Source organism: Bos taurus, unplaced genomic scaffold (genome assembly GCF_002263795.3).
Source record: "Bos taurus isolate L1 Dominette 01449 registration number 42190680 breed Hereford unplaced genomic scaffold, ARS-UCD2.0 Leftover_ScbfJmS_2057, whole genome shotgun sequence".
Lineage (NCBI taxonomy): Eukaryota > Metazoa > Chordata > Mammalia > Artiodactyla > Bovidae > Bos > Bos taurus.
The window spans coordinates 114,997-135,108 of NW_020191148.1; the positions used below are offsets into that span (position 1 = coordinate 114,997).

Consider the following 20,112-nt stretch of genomic DNA (forward strand, 5'->3'; position numbering starts at 1 on the left):
GAGTAAGAAATTCTGCCTCAGGTCAGCAAGGTCAGCTCCTGCCTGAGCTTCTAGCCTGCAGACCTGCCTTCCTGATTTCAAATTCACCCAGCTAGAATGCACAACCTCAGCTGGTTTTTCAAAATAAATCTCTTAATACACATATCTAAAAATAATTATAAAATAAATACAGTATAAATAGGATGTAACTATCAATCTGAGTGCACAAACCAAAATAAACGCCCTTACATACCTGAGCTGCGATGTTGACTAGAATAAGGAAGGTGATGACGGGCCAGCCAGCACCAGCTGTGAAGTAATTCTTATAGGTCTTAAAACCAACTTTTCCTTCCAAATAGTCCTCTAGAGGTAGTGTAACCTGTATATTCTCAGTCTGGAAGGGGAAAATGGCAGTGAGAGATGAAATTTTAAATGATGAACTCCACATTTCAAGAATTCAACAATGGCATCACTGCAAAGCTGTGGGAAACAGAGACATGTCTCACACACTGGTAGGAGAACAAGATGGTCCATCTCCTATGGAGAAGGGTGTGGGAATATCTGGCCAAACCACATAGGTGTTTACCCAGCTATCCCTCTACTAGGAATCTATTAGAAATAAGGAAACATCATTTGCACAAGGTTATGCACTGCTGGATGACTTTGCTTAAAGTCAATCATGACTGTCAGCACAAGTACAGCCTACCTGATTCAAGGACAAATGCAGAATTTTGTTCTATAATAATACGTAAAATGATATGGAATTAATGTAACTCTCTAGATGACTTGTATCACTCAATGATAGAAAGTTTAAATGTAGTTGGGGCTCAAAATATTAGACAAATGCAGTAAACTGAGTTCACACAGTGGGTTAGAGTCATGTGACTCTGGAGAGCAGGGGGACTCTTGATCTGAGTCTATTTGGTTCTTAAATTTAAGAGAGTGATTCCTAAGTTTAGACACCAAATGACTAATCTGAATGCTTATCAAAATTATCCAGGCTCCTGGGTTTGGATATTGAGAAATATCTGTGTATGTTATTAAGGAAGATCTAGTGCATTTCTGTCTGGAGGACTTAAAATATATTATACAGTTACAGGAGGCTAGGATGTCTGTAGTGCTATGCTGGCCACTGGGATTCGAGGTGGGTAAGATGTGGTTCTTGGTCTTCACTGGTAAGAAAGGTGAAGATAGAAAATAACTCCAAAGTGTCTACCATGTGTCAGGTCCTTTGCACATGTTACCTCTGACAATAGGGCAAAATACTACCATCAGTCACCTGCAGTGCCAGACATTCCAACATATAGGAAAAGAAGGTGATTTAATGTGATCACAGGAGGCCTCATCTAAGGGTGTCTTCACATTAAGCCTCTGGATGCATAAGGGAAACCGGAGGCCACCAGAGCAAGTAGGATGTAACTATGGTAAATGGAAGAGTTCTTATTTCAGTGTGAGCCACAAGCACCCAGAAATTCACAGCAATGCACCCACTCCTGGTCCCCATAAGATTCTCTAACCTACACCCAAAGGGGAACTCCAAGCAGGCTTGCTCCTTTCATGTTCTTCTATCCATTCCATGGAATAAGACTTTGGGAACCTTAGGATCTACTTTGGGACAAATAAAGATGTCATGAGCAGAGCAGACTGATGGTCCATGAGGCCACCAAGAGCAGACAGACTCAGGCATCCTGCAGGATAGAAACTCACATCTTGGTCTTCTGGAACTGCATCTTTTAAGGAGGGTCTGGGAGATGGCAGAGACTGAACCAAAGACTCAGAGATCAGAGTAGCAGTTCCTAGAACTGGAGATGATGCAGGCTGCTTATTTCCCTTCTCAAAAAGGGAAAAAATATCTACCCCAGATTCCAGGAACTCAGAGTAAGTCCCCTTTTCCACCGTTTTGTCCTAAAATTAAAAAAAAAAAAATTGAGCAGAATTAATTTACATTTGATAATATTGTTAGCTGCTCAGTTGTGTCTGACTTGTTTAAACCCCATGGACTGTAGCCTGCTAGGCTCCACTGTCCATGGGATTTTCCAGGCAATAATACTGGAGTGGGTTGCCATTCCCTTCTCCAGGGATTTTCCTGGCCCAGGGATTGAAGCCAGAGAAGGCAATGGCACCCCACTCCAGTACTCTTGCCTGGAAAATCCCATGGACGGAGGAGCCTGGTAGGCTGCAAACCACGAGGTCACTAAGAGTCAGAAACGACTGAGCGACTTCACTTTCACTTTTCACTTTCACTTTCATGCATTGGAGAAGGAAATGGCAACCCACTCCAGTGTTCTTGCCTGGAGAATCCCAGGGACGGGGGAGCCTGGTGGGCTGCCGTCTATGTGGTCGCACAGAGTCGGACACGACTGAAGCAACTTAGCAGCAGCAGCAGGGATTGACATTGCAGGCAGATTCTTTACCATCTGAGCCACCAGGGAAGCCTCAATAATATTAAACCAACTGAAATACTAATCAAGAAAAGTTATCTGGTCTTAAATTATGATTATTGAAGAAAATAAAAGATTCCTGGGTCTAGAATTCTTGTTGAGAAATCTAGCCAACTCAAACAGAACTGAGCGTTCTGTTCTCTGCCAAACCCTGTGTTAAGTGTTGGGGTACTTGAAAGAAATGTGTGCTTGTGAGTTGAAAATGGAGGCCATTCACAAAACTACCATGGGCATTTAGGGAAGTAAGAAGTACAGAAGTTGCTGGGAGGATCAGCACAGTCTCTAGAGACAAAAAGAGAACTCAGAGAAACCTCACATGACAAGCAAAATTTAAAAAAAAAAAAAAAAATCGCTGGGCAGAGTTCCAGAAAAGAAAATTACTGACACAGAGGTGGGCACAAGCACATCTGCATAGGTAAGAGTCGCTCATCAAATTTCACTGACCACCGTCACTGTCACAGTATCATGTGCCCTGGCTGGGACAGGACATGTAGGAACCAGACTTGAACAGAGAACCCATAAGCTGCATATTAATGGTCTTTACAACTGTTTGGAGGACTTAGAGTGCATTAGAGAGACAGAAGGATCAAGGAAGTTCCCAAATGAAAATTCAATATTCCATCTGTTAAAATCATTAAACAAAGAGGCCATGAGGTTGGGATGGCTCTAATGCCTTGACAGTCTGTGCCAGCAAACCAAAACCTAAGCCACAATCAGTGCACACAGATCCAAGAGAAAACTTCGCACCAACAGACCACAAGCAACCAACCAGGCTTCCCCAATCAGGCAGCTGCTTAAACTACAGCCAATCTAATCATGTTCTTTGAACACGTGGGACACATCCTTGCAGTTTCCCTCCCTTACAAAGTCAAAATAATGTGCAGATGTTTCACTACTTCTGACCCTGAAACGAGATGCAGGTGATCATTCAGTGGCAAACAAAACATTAGGGAAAAAATTCTCAGGATGCAAAACTCATCAAATGAGAGCAGCTCTGGTTAACGCAGGTCAGGTGGAAGAAGATGGCCCAGGACCCTAGCTAGGACCCCTCTCACCCTATGTCCTGAGGTGAACCACTGGAAGAAACCCAGTGAAGCATCTGGGTACTGTCTGATACTGCAGAACTAGAAAATTATGCAGGATATATTGTGTCTTGTTCCACTTGGGAGGCAGAATTCACACACCTCTTTAATGAAATCACCACTCACTACTTTATCTGTAATATGCACAATGAAATGACTAGAAGTACAAAAACAGAAATTTCACTCAGCAGCCAAGCATTGACAATCCCAAGGGGACAAGGGGGCAGCCATCTCCCCTCTGCCATGAGAGAAGAACCCGACAGTGAGGATGGACTCCAACTCATCCAGGAGTGCTCACCAGTGGACAAATAGTTGTTTTGTTAGTACTAAAATGGGGGCAGTGCCCTCAAAGGAAGCAATAGGGGACTCTAAAACATCTAGGGACTGGTAAATAGGTTATTCTCCTGCCCACTAATCCTGTGCTCATAACACTGTCAACACTGGGATTTACACACTAGAAGTGCCCCCTCTGTACATGAAATCAACTCCTCTCAAGCTTGAAAAACTTTAGCTCCTCTCTCCATTCCTAGAGGAGTGGAGAGGAGTCACATTCCTAGAGGAGACACATGGAAGTGCTTCCAGAGAGACAGAGGTTCTGTATTTTAATAATCTTTCTTGGAGCAGAGATTCATTTCATAAGTCAAGGATCTGACCAAGGGCCTGTGGAACAGTCAGGGTTAAAGAAAAAGATGCTGAGGCCCAGATGTAAATGAGCCAAAAAGTGAAGCATCAAACTACCACCAAGTTTGAAAACTTCTCACTAATCTCCACCCCACCTCCCAACCATGCTAGGAGCTGTGAGTTGAATGGTGCTCCCTCCTCAAAAAGATAAGTTCAAACGTGACACCTGTGAACATGACCTTATTTGGAAACAGGGTCTTTGCAGATGTAATCAAGTTAAGATGAGGTCACAGTGGTGCAGGGTGACCCTAAATCCAATATGACTGATGTTCTTATGAGAAGGGACTCAGACATGGGGACAATGGCCAAGTGGCGTCAGAGGCAGAAACCACAGTGCTGCAGTTGGAAGCCAAGGAACACAAAGGAAGGCCGGCAAACACCAGAGGCTGGAAGGAAGGATTCTTCTCTGGAGCCTTCACGGAGAGCACGGCTTTGCCAGCACCTGGATTTGGGACCCGTAGCCTCCAGAGCAGGGAGACAATAATCTTCTACTGTTTCAAGTCACACAGACTGCAGTACTTTGCAGTCACCCAGTTACAGCAGCTCTAGAAGCTGACACTTTAGCATGAGCCCACACTTCTGTCTTTGCAGCTTTACTAAGACCTGGAATTGCTTCTACTGTCACCCCTCCAGTGACCATCATAGGAATCTCTCAAATTTGATATCAGACCACATCCCTCTTCTGCTCTGTACCATCCAAGACTTCCATGCCACTTCCGGTCCCCTGGCCATTGCTAGGAGACCAGCTCCTCCACATCCCCTGCTCACTCTCCTCAGACATGCTGGTCTTCCTGTAATTCCTCCAACCTGCCAGGTCAGCTCCTTCCTTCAGGACCCCCTGCCTCAGATTCCCTCCCCCAGGTGCCTGTGTGGCCCCCACCTTCATGTCACTCAGACCCCAGGAGGCACCAGCTCCTCAAGGAGACAGCCAGGAAGTCACCCTCTTTGTCACATCCTCCCCATAACAGGAGCCCCATGAAGGCAGGGCCTTGTCCTCCTGCTGCACACACAAGAGACCTGGGCAGTGAGACCAGCAATTGGAGACACCAGCAGAGTGGGTGTCTCTGATCTAGGTGCTCGGATACCCAACCTCACTTCTGGTGTTAATGGAATATGCTCTTTAGGCAACCTAGGTATGACAATCACTTGGATACCAACAGATCTTAGAATCTCTAATTTGTAAGTAATTCACTTTGACTTAAGTCATAGAAGAGGAAAATAAAAAGTTCTAAATAAAATTGCATCATTATCCTTAACACACTTCATTAGAGCAGTAATGATTCAATAATCCTGTGGTTGCACTCTTATACACTTTAGGGTTTATATGGCTTAGAGTGTAATAGTGACATTTCTACAGAGCTTTAAGTTCATCCTCCAAGGTGTGAACACCAGCTCTGAGAAGAAGGGGATGAAAAACTGAGGAGAAGAGGGTGTTTACCATGAATCCAAGGAAAATGACCAGAAAGGAGGTCCATCCTTCAACACACCTGCTGCTGCTGCTAAGGTGCTTCAACCGTGTCTGACTCTGTGCAACCCCATAGAGGGCAGCCCACCAGGCTCCACCGTCCTTGGGATTCTCCAGGCAAGAACACTAGAGTGGGCTGCCATTTCCTTCTCCAATACATGGAAAGTGAAAAGTGAAAGTGAAGTCGCTCAGTCGTGTCCAACTCTTTGCGACCCCATGGACTACAGCCTACCAGGCTCCTCTGTCCATGGGATTTTCTAGGCAAGAGTTACTGGAGTGGGTTTCCGTTGTCTTCTCCCAACACATCTGAGGGCTAGCAATTCCACAGACTTCCAGAAATTACTTACATCTTTCAATATCAGAATCTGACTTGCATCTTTTAGGTATTGCAACTGATGAGTGACTAAAATTGTGATCTTCTCCTTCAAGGCCTGGCGAATACACCTACAAATGTAAAAGGTACAGAAAGCAAAAGCACATTAATGGAGTAGCTCAAACTGAAAACATATTTTGAAAACAGTGAGACAAAGACCAAAGATCTTTAGTTTAAATGCCAAATCAATAATAAAAATTAAATAAACATAAGTCAATTAATCCAACTAGGTTCTTAAATTTATCAGCAGCAAATTTGAATCTACTGCTACAAAAAATTCTTAAAATCAGCCCAGTGAAGGAGGCACCAACAGATAAGTCTTTTCCTCTAAAACTCAGCTTAACAATTATTTACATGTTTCATAAAGGAAAACAACTGAGTAATACTGAGATTTCAAAACCTGAATAAACTAAAACACTATTTTATGGCTATTTGGGAATGGGAGAAGAGGGATTCATGTCATTTAAAAATGTGTACATTCTTAGCTTTCTAGGTGATTATTTATAATTAATGATGCAAATATTTACAACAAAAAATTAATAGATTCTTGGTAATCTTTGCCAGAGTGCATTTGCTAGACACTTGTTCCCAAAGAATGTTAGATATAAAATAAATGTCAGCATGGCCTCCATCACTCTCTACAACATTCCCAGTTCCATCCAGGAAGCAAGTTTTCTTTCATTAGGACTGAACACCTTCCAAACATGAAAGTAAAAGAACAGAATCCAAATGGCCCAAATCACAGTGGAAATCATCCAGTGGCTCAGAGGACCCATCAGTTCTCTTAGTCAAGACACCCTCAGTATTTAACCTTAAATTTTTTCCACAGTAAAAAAAAAAAAAAAAAAAAAAAAAAAACTACTCCTGCATTTCAAATGTAGAGCTCTAGGGACTCAGCTGTAGTCTCATCCCACAGGGTCCACAACCCCTCCAGGGAAGCAAATGGGTGAGTCTGGGACCCCAGTGACCACAGGCAGGGCTCCAGGCAGGTACTCTGGGTGCCCCAGCCCCTCGCAGAGCAAATCTCAGGAACCTGGGCCACAGGTCAGCCTGTGAGTAAATCAGATGGAGAGTCTGGAGCCAGCAGACTGCATCTCAGTCCCTCACAAAACTGACGTCAAATGAGCAACCCAACCTCAATTTCTTCATCTCAAAACAAGGGCAATGACAACTCATCCACACATTCTGACAAATCAAACCACCAATCCACTCAGTAAAGGTCAGGCCCCTTCTCCACTCCACCATAACCACAAACAGTCATGCGCTTTGGACTCAGGATAGAAAAGACTCTGGACACTGGGTCTTTGATCAGAAGCAAGACCCCAGGATGTAGAAACATACACCATTGCTTTGTTAAGTCCAAAGGATTCATTCTCACCTTTTGACACATGCTAGCTCAACGTTCAACGTAAGTTTCTTGGTTAACACCTTTTCAACGTAGAACTAAAGCTTTTAAACAGAATTTTTTCACCTTAATACATAATTGCCTGCCAATAGTCCCTAAAGGTGGATGTTAATCAAATCTGATGCGGTGTTATGTCCAAGATGAATCAACCCAAAAGTTTTAAGATGTTTTCTTCTTAACATTCCATCACGGATAAGATAATACATATAATTACAATGAAGTGATCAGTCGATGGCTGGGAACTTTTCCTACATAATTATTTTATCGAAGTCACTAGAAAAATATACTCATTTCCAAGTTTTTAAAGATTTCCAAGTCATGCCATAGAAATGATTGAGTAAGCAACCAGTTGTATAACAGTTATTCCTATATAAAGGCTGTGTTAATTCTATGATCCCCATATAATCCTGAATGAAGCAGGGCAAAGACTAATAGAGTTTTGCCAAGAAAATGCACTGGTCATAACAAACACCCTCTTCCAACAACACAAGAGAAGAATCTATACATGAACATCACCAGATGGTCCACACTGAAATCAGATTGATTCTATTCTTTGCAGCCAAAGACGGAGAAGCTCTATACAGTCAACAAAAACAAGACCAGGAGCTAATTATGGCTCAGACCATGAATTCCTTATTGCCAAATTCAGACTTAAATTGAAGAAAGTAGGGAAAACCACTAGACCATTCAGGTATGATCTAAATCAAATCCCTTATGATTATACAGTGGAAGTGAGAAATAGATTTAAGGGCCTAGATCTGATAGATAGAGTGCCTGATCAACTATGGAATGAGGTTCATGACATTGTACAGGAGACAGGGATCAAGACCATTCCCATAGAAAAGAAATGCAAAAAAGCAAAACGGCTGTCTGGGGAGGCCTTACAAATAGCTGTGAAAAGAAGAGAAGCAAAAAGCAAAGGAGAAAAGGAAAGATATAAACATCTGAATGCAGAGTTCCAAAGAAGAGCAAGAAGAGATAAGAAAGCCTTCTTCAGCAATCAATGCAAAGAAATAGAGGAAAACAACAGAATGGGAAAACCTAGGGATCTCTTCAAGAAAATCAGAGATACCAAAGGAACATTTCATGCAAAGATGGGCTCAATAAAGGACAGAAATGGTATGGACCTAACAGAAACAGAAGATATTAAGAAGAGATGGCAAGAATACACAGAAGAACTGTACAAAAAAGATCTTCACGACCCAGATAATCACGATGGGGTGATCACTGACCTAGAGCCAGACATCCTGGAATGTGAAGTCAAGTGGGCCTTAGAAAGCATCACTACGAACAAAACTAGTGGAGGTGATGGAATTCCAGTTGAGCTATTCCAAATCCTGAAAGATGATGCTGCAAAAGTGTTGCACTCAATATGCCAGCAAATTTGGAAAACTCAGCAGTGGCCACAGGACTGGAAAAGGGCAGTTTTCATTCCAATCCCAAAGAAAGGCAATGCCAAAGAATACTCAAACTACTGCACCATTGCAATCATCTCACATGCTAGTAAAGTAATGCTGAAAATTCTCCAAGCCAGGCTTCAGCAATATGTGAACCGTGAACTTCCTGATGTTCAAGCTGGTTTTAGAAAAGGCAGAGGAACCAGAGATCAAATTGCCAACATACGCTGGATCATGGAAAAAGCAAGAGAGTTCCAGAAAAACATCTCTTTCTGCTTTATTGACTATGCCGAAGCCTTTGACTGTGTGGACCACAATAAACTGTGGAAAATTCTGAAAGAGATGGGAATACCAGACCACCTGATCTGTGTCTTGAGAAATTTGTATGCAGGTCAGGAAGCAACAGTTAGAAGTGGACATGGAAGAACAGACTGGTTCCAAATAGGAAAAGGAGTTCGTCAAGGCTGTATATTGTCTGTTTATTTAACTTATATGCAGAGTACATCATGAGAAACGCTGGACAGGAAGAAACACAAGCTGGAATCAAGATTGCCAGGAGAATTCTCAATAACCTCAGATATGCAGATGACACCACCCTTATGGCAGAAAGTGAAGAGGAACTAAAAAGCCTCTTGATGAAGGTGAAAGTGGAGAGTGGAAAAGTTGGCTTAAAGCTCAACATTCACAAAACGAAGATCATGGCATCCGGGCCCACCACTTCATGGGAAATAGATGAGGAAACAGTGGAAACAGTGTCAGACTTTATTTTTCTGGGCTCCAAAATCACTACAGATGGGGACTGCAGCCATGAGATTAAAAGACGCTTACTCCTTGGAAGGCAAGTTATGACCAACCTAGATAGCATATTCAAAAGCAGAGACATTACTTTGCCAACAAAGGTCCGTCTAGTCAAGGCTATGGTTTTTCCAGTGGTCATGTATGGCTGGGAGAGTTGGACTATGAAGACGGCTGAGTGCCGAAGAATTGATGCTTTTGAACTCTGGTGTTGGAGAAGACTCTTGAGAGTCCCTTGGACTGCAAGGAGAGCCAACCAGTCCATTCTGAAGGAGATCAGCCCTGGGATTTCTTTGGAAGGAATGATGCTAAAGCTGAAACTCCAGTACTTTGGCCACCTCATGCGAAGAGTTGACTCATTGGAAAAGACTCTGATGCTGGGAGGGATTGGGGGCAGGAGGAGAAGGGGATGACAGAGGATGAGATGGCTGGATGGCATCAGTGACTCAATGGACGTGAGTCTCAGTGAACTCCGGGTGTTGGTGATGGACAGGGAGGCCTGGTGTGCTGTGATTCATGGGGTCACAAAGAGTCGGACACGACTGAGCGACTGATCTGATCTGAAGGGCTGTATTAAGAGGGGACACATCCCATGGTGGAGGCGATACAAATAAGACAGACAGAATGCCCACTTCCATTCATTCAATCAGCAGTTTGTTGAGGAGCCAAGCAATGTCCTAAGTGCTAAGGATCCACCCACAGGTCAAGATAGAAGACAATACTCTGCACCATGTAGAGGATACATTGAATTAAGTATAGAAAATGTGCTACTGGGCTGTGGCCTGTGCTCTGAGGGAAAAACAAGTGGGGTTGCTATCTTAGATGTGGAGACTTGGAAGCCCTGAGACTATCTAGGGAAACAGCCTGGAAGAAGGCACAGCAGGTACAGGGTTCCTGGGATAGAAGATGCTGGGCTGAGGCACCTTCCTGCATTCATAGTTTATGGATGGCAGCTGCTGCTGCTAAGTCACTTCAGTCGTGTCCGACTCTGTGCGACCCCATAGACGGCAGCCCACCAGGCTCCCCCGTCCCTGGGATTCTCCAGGCAAGAACACTGGAGTGGGTTGTCATTTCCTTCTCCAATGCGTGAAAGTGAAAAGTGAAAGTGAAGTCGCTCAGTCGTGTCCGGCCCTCAGAGACCCCAAGGACTGCAGCCTTCTAGGCTCTTCCGTCCATGGGATTTTCCAGGCAACAGTACTGGAGTGGGGTGCCACTGCCTTCTCCGATGGGTGGCAGGGGGACTCATAAATGGTCAAGCACACCCACTGAGGGCTGAGGGGAGACAGAGGGCACCGGCGCCCCCTGGAGGAGCAGGAGGGAAAAGCAGATTCCATCTTCCACCTTCCTTCTGTGTCCTGGGGCACTGCTCCCTGGCTCTGGACAGAGGGACTAGTGTGTACAGACAGAGAGAGGGGGTGGGTAATAAAGGACCCCCACAGAGCCAGCATAGCTGGATACCGAGTGGGTGTGGGGACAAGCTGGAAAGGCTGATGGGGGAAGGTGGCAAAGAAGCCTGTTTGAGGACCTGGAGCTGCTTTCTGAATGGGGTAGGGGGTGGGGTGGGGGGGGGTGTCCGTGAAGGACTGGAGCAGGAGGGTGAGCTGTGTAGACAGGATGGTGAAATGTGTAGACAGGAGCGTGGGAGTCTGATCAGGACAGACCCCAAGAGCTGATGATGCAGGAGGCAGGGTTCTGGTGATGTGGGGCTGAACCAGGATGGGATCCATGGCTGGACACAGGTGAGACTGCATCAGTTCACATAAAGCCCTCACCTTCTGTAGCTGATAGAATCCACTATGTTCACAGCATAAAGCTGTAAAAGTCATGAACCTCAATAACCTTGGATATAAATTCATGACTGAAGGAAACTGTTAACGGCAAGTAGAAGTGTTACTCATTCACTTTTAATACAAAACCCTGCCCATGACCCAGCTTCCACACGACCACCATCTCTCACAGCATATTGTTCCATCCGCTTCTCTAACTTGAGAACACTCTCTAGTTGCTGCTGAGTGGTTTCCTAAATTGCTTTCACAATCTCTGCTTTAAGTTTCCCTAGAGAATGTGTGGTTCTGATTACGAACAACAGTCTTAAGCTTCCTTCTATCAAGTATATATCCAAAGTGGTACACACAAAATATTTGAGACGATTTTATAAATATCTCCTGTGTTTGAAAAAGAACTCAAGAAGAACTTCTGTGATCAGCACACTGTACTTGGCACCAAAATGCCTTGCTCTCCTCTCCATATGACATGGATGCAATGACCAGTAGAATCCGTTCCTGCATTGATGGAGAACATGTGCAGATGCACACAAGATGGGGTAACACACAATTGTGAGTTCAGGGTGGGGTACTTGGAACAAGGAGGCTGAGATACTCATGACTTCAGGAGGTTGGGAGTGGGGAATCCCTGTCACAGCACTAGCTCCTGTCACTGAACTCATGACAAGACACAGGCACTTCTCTAAGGGAAAACTCATCAACTCATGAACGGGAGAGGGTTGGAAAGGGGGGATCAGATCAGAGCTGGAGACCATGTCATGTGTCATCTGCCCTGTTCTCTCATGTTCTCAAAGATTCAGATCATGAGAAACGCTGGACTGGAAGAAACACAAACTGGAATCAAGATTGCTGGGAGAAATATCAATAACCTCAGACATGCAGATGACGCCACCCTTATGGCAGAAAGTGAAGGGGAACTAAAAAGCCTCTTTATGAAGGTGAAAGTGGAGAGTGGAAAAGTTGGCTTAAAGCTCAACATTCACAAAACGAAGATCATGGCATCCTGTCCCACCACTTCATGGGAAATAGATGGGGAAACAGTGGAAACAGTGGCTGACTTTATTTTTCGGGGCTCCAAAATCACTACAGATGGGGACTGCAGCCATGAGATTAAAAGACGCTTACTCCTTGGAAGGAAAGTTATGACCAACCTAGATAGCATATTCAAAAGCAGAGACATTACTTTGCCAACAAAGGTTCGTCTAGTCAAGGCTATGGTTTTTCCTGTGGTCACGTATGGATGTGAGAGTTGGACTGTGAAGAAGGCTGAGTGCAGAAGAATTGATGCTTTTGAACTGTGGTGTTGGAGAAGACTCTTGAGAGTCCCTTGCACTGCAAGGATATCCAACCAGTCCATTCTGAAGGAGATCAGCCCTGGGATTTCTTTGGAGGAATGATGCTGAAGCTGAAACTCCAGTACTTTGGCCACCTCATGCGAAGAGTTGAGTCATTGGAAAAGACTCTGATGCTGGGAAGGGATTGGGGGCAGGAGGAGAAAGGGATGACAGAGGATGAGATGGCTGGATGGCATCACTGACTCCATGGATGTGAGTCTCAGTGAACTCCAGGAGTTGGTGATGGACAGGGAGGCCTGGCGTGCTGTGATTCATGGGGTCGCAAAGAGTCGGACATGACTGAGTGACTGATCTGATCTGATCTGATCTGATGCAGGTCTGTATGTATGTGGGTTACATATACCTAACATGAAATTTACCATTTTAATCATATAGCCATATAGGGCATAAAGTACATTCACATTGTTCTGCAGCCATCACCACAACTCTTTCATCACCCTAACACTAAGCACGTCTTACATTTGGGTAGTTTCCACCAAAGTCTGACAATCCCTGGTTAGTGGATGTGGAATCCCAGCTCCTTGTGTCCAGAGCTCAGAGCTCCTCATATACCTACTGACTGCTGAAGTCTTTTTACTTTGCTATCCTAGGCCTTCTCTACGCCAATCATGTTCCCCTCAAATTCACATGTCACGTTAGTTATTAGCACCTTTAGAATTTGGTGACAGGGACTGTAAAGAAGTAATCACTACCCTTAAAGACACTGCACCTAATCTGATCTGACTGGTGTGCTTAGATGAAGAGGAGACTAAGACATAAGGACAGAAACACAGGCATGTAAATCAATGAAGTTAGAACACACCCTCCCACCATGCACAAAATAAACTAAAAATGGCTTAAAGACTTAATCATAAGATGTGACATCATAAAACTCCTGGAAGAGATTAAAGGCAAAATATTCTCTGACATAAATTATACCAACGTTTTCTTAGGCCAGTCTTCTAAGGCAATAGAAATATAAACAAAAATATACAAAAGGCGGCTGCCCTGGTGGCTCAGTGCTAAAGAATCCACCTGTCAGTGCAGGAGACACAGGATCCATTCCTGGTCCCAGAAGATCCCACATGCACAGAGCAAGAAACCCATGCACCACAACTACTGAGCCTGAGCTCTGGAGCCCAGGAGCCGGAACCACTGAGCCCACACATCCTAGATCCCATGCTTTGCAACAGGAGAAGCCATCTCAATGAGAAGTCCGTGCACCACAACTCGAAAGTAGCCCTGCTCGTCACAAAGAGAAAAAAACCATCACAGCAACAAAGACGCAGTACAGCCACAAGTAATTCTTTTTTAATTAAAAAAATAAATAAATAGGACCTAATCAAATTTACAAGATTTTGCACACCAAAGGAAACCATAAACACAATGAAGAGACAACCTATAGACTGGGAAAAAATATTTGCAAATGATGTGACCAACAAGAGCTTAATTTATAAAATGTACAAACAGCTCATACAACTGAACAACAACAAAATCTGATCAAAAAATGGGCAGAAGAAGTAAATAGACACTTTTCCAAAGGACACATACAGATGGCCAATAGGCACATGTAAAGGAGCTCACCGTTGTGAATTATCAGAGAAATGCAAATCAAAACTACAATGAGGCATCACCTCAAACCAGTTAGAATGGTCAACACTAAAATAACAATGGCTGAGAGGGTGTGGAGAAAAGGGAGCCCTCCTACACTACTGCTGGGAATGAAAGTTGCTTCAGGCACTGTAGAAAACAGCATGGAGGATCCTCAGAAAACTAAAAGTAGAATTACCTTATATTCCAGTAATCCTACTCCTGGGCATATGTATGCACAAAACCATACACCAAAAAGACATGTATCCCTATATTCATAGCAGCACTATTCACAATAGCCAAACATGGAAACAACGTAATGTCCACCGACAGACGAATGGTTGTGGTACATGGAGAGAATGTAATACTACTCAGCCATAAAAAAAGGAAAAAGAATGCCCGTTGCAGAAACATGGATGGACCTGGAGGTTATCATACTATGTGAAGTAAGTCAGAAAGAGAAAGACAAATATCATATGATATCACTTACATGTGGAATCTAAAATATGGCAATAATGAACCTATTGACAAAACAGAAACAGACTCACAGACATAGTGAACAGACTTATGGTTGCATGAGCGGAAGGCATGTGGGGGGATGGACTAAGAATTTGGGGTTAGCAGAATGCGAAGTATTATGTGTAGAATGGATAACAGTAAGGTCCTACCGTATAGTGTAGCAAGCTATATTTGATATTGAGATAAACCATAATGGAAAAGAATATTACAAAGAATGTATGTACGTATATAACTGAGTAATTTTGCCATACAAAGAAATTAACACAATAATGTAAGTCAATTATATTTCAATATTTTTTTTTTAAAGGACAGAGACAGGGGTGCACATGGACAGAAGATCATGTGAGGACACAGCAAGGTGGATGCCACCAGCAGCCAAGGACAGCGTTCTCAGCAGAAACCAAACCTGCCCACACAGCCAGCTTCCAGCCTCAAGGACTGTGAGAAAATGAATTTCTGTTCTTTAAGCACCCCAACTGTGACAACTTGCTATAGACTGAATGTTTTTGTCCTCAAAATTCATATATTGAAACCTAATTCCCACTGTGTACTAGAAGTGTAGCTGTTGGGAAGTGACAGGTCATGAGGGTGGAGCCAACATGAAAGAGATTAGTGCCCTTACAAAGGGGACCCACAGGGCTCCCTCACCCCTTCCCCACGTGAGGACATGGGAATTGTGCCCTCACCAGACACTGAATCTCTCAGCACCCTAAGCTTGGACTTTTCCAGCCTCCAGAATCCTGAGGGATAAATTTCTGTTTTCTATAAGCTGCCTAGGCTGTGGTCTCCTGTGAGAGCAGCCTGGACAGACACCCCAGCAAAGTAATACAGAACCTGACAGAGAGAATTTCCAAACAGCTTCTCTCTGCCAAACACCCCACCTCCTTCAGAAAAGGACATACCTGCTGTTCTCCTCACAGCCCTGCTTCCTCCTCCCTCCACACCTGACATTCTACTCTTCCTTCAGCAAAGGAACTGGGTCCTCTTCTCAGCCTCCACACACCTGCCCAGCCTGCAGGCCCCCAGGGCACTTCCCTCCCAGCCCTGGGCACAGGGAGCTTTCCAACTTCAGTGAAAGTCTCCAGCTGCCACTTCCACTTAGCATTTACTGTATCCTGTATCAAAACTCTCTAAACCTTGACTCTGCTGAGCTTTCCCCTGGCATCTGTCTTAACAAGCTCCACACAGAGACAGGTTCCTTGGTGGCAGGAATGAGGGCTGTGTCCTAGTCTCCCTTATTCTGCCCAGTGTGGGTCCTTCCCCTCTCCTGGATCACTGTCCTCCTTGTAAAGTAAGAGGTTCTGTGCAGGAACATCTGTAAGGGTATCGATCTCAGTGCATACAGCAGGGTGCTGATATGCAGCTGGAAGGCTCATTGTCTTTAACAAGGTGAACGACAGCAAGGGAACTAACCATGGGGTAGATGTGGAGGCTGCTTCAGAAAAAGCGAATTCATGAGACTTTCAAAGATGCCAGTCTAGACTCCACCAGAGGCCTCAGTCAGCATGTGTTGGGACAGAGAAGCAACCGAACTGTTCTCCAGGAGTTCTGTGGTCAAGAAAGAGCCACTGACAACAAATTCCAGAAACACAAAGTAAGAGTCAGGACTTCAGAAAGATTCCAAAAGATACTGAGTTTCAAATTCAAGTTAACCCTACATGTGGGTCTAAGTATTAATTTTAGTAAGCATCCATGAAGAAATGTTAAATAATTGAGCCATACTCAGATGTGGAATAATCATCTGTAAATTCTAAATCATCTGTAAATACTTTACTAAGTATTTCTAAACCAACAGAATAATAAGCATAAACCAACATGGTCTTTCCACGGAAGCCCTATGTCTGTACTGAAAAATTCACTTCTAATGTGCCTTCAGCAAATGACAAAGGAAAAGAATTGGCAGCCAATTACCAGGTTACCAAGTCCTACTCTCTGATTTAAAAACTTTACATCATCCTTCTTATCCCTGGGGTCTGGAACCATCCACAATGTCTGGATCCATCAGGTGCAATTAACAGGGGAATTTGCCATCTATCCCTCACTCCCTAAAGCATGGACCCCCACTGTCCTACACACACTGGAAGCAACTGCTGTATTTTCCTGTCCTGACCTCATCATGATGCAAAATTTCTCTATGATGGATCTTCTGTGGAGGGAAGGGAGGGACACCAGGACAGAGTGAGCTGAGTCTCCTGGAGCACAAAGGCTTTCCTGAGCTCTCTTCCCTGATTTCCACAGGGTTCCTGGAAAGCAGAGATGATAGAAAAAGGAGCAAACTCACTGTTCAAACAAGTGCCTGCTGACTCTTGCGTCCACTGAGCTGAGCGGATCGTCCAGGAGGTAGATGTCTGCGTCCTGATACACGGCTCTAGAAAACGTACAGAGACGTCGGGAGAGGACACTTCACACTGCATGGGTCTCATCTCTGAATCATGATGGTGTCCAACAACTCCAGGTTCCTTCTACAAGCCCAGGGAAAGGGCCAAGACCCTGCTTCACACAGGCCCACCTGTGAGCGGGGTCTGTGTACTCACGTCCACTAGGAGCCACCGAGGAGGAGGGGCGGGTGGCAACTGAAACCCCACTTACCTGGCGAGGCTGACCCGGGCTTTCTGTCCTTCACTCAGCGGGGTTCCTCCATCTCCTGTCACAGTTAGATCTCTTTCCTTCAAATTCTGCAAGTCCTGTATGGAGATAGAAAAGGGAAAAAAGAAAAAGATTTAAAATGTGTTCTCCTCCTGCCATCCTAACCTTTTGGCATCAGTTCTTCATACAAGTGTTTAATCAACAGCAATGGGCTTATTTCATAGTGACTAAACAGAAAGTGAAGAGGAACTAAAAAAGCCACTTGATGAAGGTGAAAGTGGAGAGTGAAAAAGTTGGCTTAAAGCTCAACATTCAGAAAATGAAGATCATGGCATCCTGTCCCATCACTTCATGGGAAATAGATGGGGAAACAGTGGAAACAGTGGCTGACTTTATTTTGGGGGGCTCTAAAATCACTGCAGATGGTGACTGCAGCCATGAAATTAAAAGACGCTTACTCCTTGGAAGGAAAGTTATGACCAACCTAGATAGCATATTCAAAAGCAGAGACATCACTTTGCCAACAAAGGTCCGTCTAGTCAAGGCTATGGTTTTTCCTGTGGTCATGTATGGATGTGAGAGTTGGACTGTGAAGAAGGCTGAGCACCAAAGAATTGATGCTTTTGAACTGTGGTGTTGAAGAAGACTCTTGAGAGTCCCTTGGACTGCAAGGATATCCAACCAGTCCATTCTGAAGGAGATCAGCCCTGGGATTTCTTTGAAGGAATGATGCTAAAGCTGAAACTCCTGTACTTTGGCCACCTCATGCGAAGAGTTGACTCAGTAGAAAAGACTCTGATGCTGGGAGGGATTGGGGGCAGGAGAAGAAGGGGATGACAGAGGATGAGATGGCTGGATGGCATCACTGACTTGATGGACATGAGTCTGAGTGAACTCCGGGAGTTGGTGACGGACAGGGAGGCCTGGCGTGCTGCGACTCATGGGGTCGCAAAGAGTCGGATATGACTGAGTGACTGAACTGAACTGATCTGAAACTGTAACAAGGAAAATTAAAAAACCTCTCAGGGCTTTTCATTTGTTTTCATTCTATATTTTTTCAAAGCATTTATGCATTTAACCATTTCAACAGGTATTTATTGATGATTGACTATAGACGAGCCACTGTTCTGAGAACAGTGAATTCAGCCATGAGGAAACATAACCCCTAGAATTCCTCTCCATGGTGGGAGACAGACAATATGGAAAATAAACCTGAGTGCAAATACTGAGGATGAGAAGGAAAAGGAAGCTGCTCAGGGGGGTGGAGAGTGAAGGAGGGAAGTGAGTCCACACTGGGGTGTGAGGCCTCTGCTCAGAGGGCTGTGAGCAGATCTGGGGGGGGAGGGGCAGGGGCTCAGGCAGACCTGGAGAGGCTGCTCCTCACAGAGGGAGGGCCGAGTGCAGGGGCCACGGTGAGATGCCCAAGGGGTTCACGGCAAGGAGGCCAGGAGAGCAGAGTAAGAATGAGGGGAGTAAGGGCAGAGACAGAGCAGGAGACTGGTGTCACTGCCAGTAAAAGGGGGAGGGGAAGGGGAGGAGGGACCTGGTCTGAGGTTTTTAAGGAATCACTTCTGTGCTTTGCAATAAACAGACAGTAAGACTTTTTTTCGGAGGGGGGGGGGGGGGGGGAATGATGAGGGTAGATACAAGGGAGGAGGCTACTAGAATAATTTAGGGAGCAGTGGAAATGGAGAGACAGGGTCACACTCCAGACATACTTGGAAGGTGGAGTCTGTAAAACCTGCTGACAGGATGGGTGTGAATTGTAAGAGAAGAGGACTGTGATGTTTGGGGTGAGAAAGGGGAAGGACAGGGTCCCCATTTATTGAGTTGCAGAAGATGGTGGAGGCAGATTTAGGAGACTTCTCTTATGGACAAGCAGAAATGACCTCTCAGTGATATCACTATGCAGCTGGATATGCAAGTGTGAAGGTCTTTGCTACAGACATAGGTGTGAGAGCTGGTGGTCCAGGCTGGTGAAAACACAGGACTTGTTTTATCTTAAATTGCCAGTTTTGCTGATCTTGGTCTCCACTTCCGATTTTCAGAGAAGGGATGAAACCTGACCCGAGTCTTCACAGTGATACTTAAGGCAAGTCATAGTGTGACAGACGATGTCTGTATAAGAAATGGGAACAGAAAGAGCAGGCTGGGCAGGAAAACCAAAAGGAAAGAAACAACATGCTGAGGGACACCAAGCAGATCAGTTGGACTAAGTAGATCCTTGCCCATGGAAGCAGGAAATACTCAAAGTTAAGAAGGATATGAAGTTTTGGCTTGAGGATCTGGGAATCTATCATAAGTTATATTTGAGTATTATTTAAGAAGTAGACAAATCAGTCTATTTTCCCCAGAGTATCTGGGAAAAATTTTTTTAAATGACAAGAAAATCCCCAAAATGACCAGGTAACAATCAGGTTTAAGTTACACAGTTATTACACGGGGAATCTTTACTTCAAATTACCTGTTAAACCCCTCAGGCATCAACCTAAGATACACAGCAGTACCTTTCTGTAGATGACGCCCTCACTTCTGTCTCTACTTTAGAAATTTGCGGAGAAAGCAAACTAGCACACTGGGGTCTCCATGATAAACAAGTCCTCTGATCTCCCTAAGTCTCATTTTCCTCTTCTACATAATGTGCTGCAGAAACCAGAATCACTAAACTCAAGCTGTGAGAA

General features: G+C 44.5%; 1 protein-coding gene across 1 annotated transcript in view; it reads right to left on the reverse strand.

Annotated features, from left to right (window-relative positions):
- Positions 1-20,112, reverse strand: part of LOC100337129 (ATP-binding cassette sub-family C member 4) — a gene marked incomplete at both ends in the record, with an annotated part of 148,200 nt that overhangs the window by 113,190 nt on the left and 14,898 nt on the right. Inside the window, 5 exon segments of the mRNA XM_059884456.1 lie at positions 233-373; positions 1,687-1,884; positions 5,996-6,092; positions 17,127-17,213; positions 17,435-17,529. Of these exon segments, the coding sequence (XP_059740439.1) occupies positions 233-373; positions 1,687-1,884; positions 5,996-6,092; positions 17,127-17,213; positions 17,435-17,529 (618 nt within the window).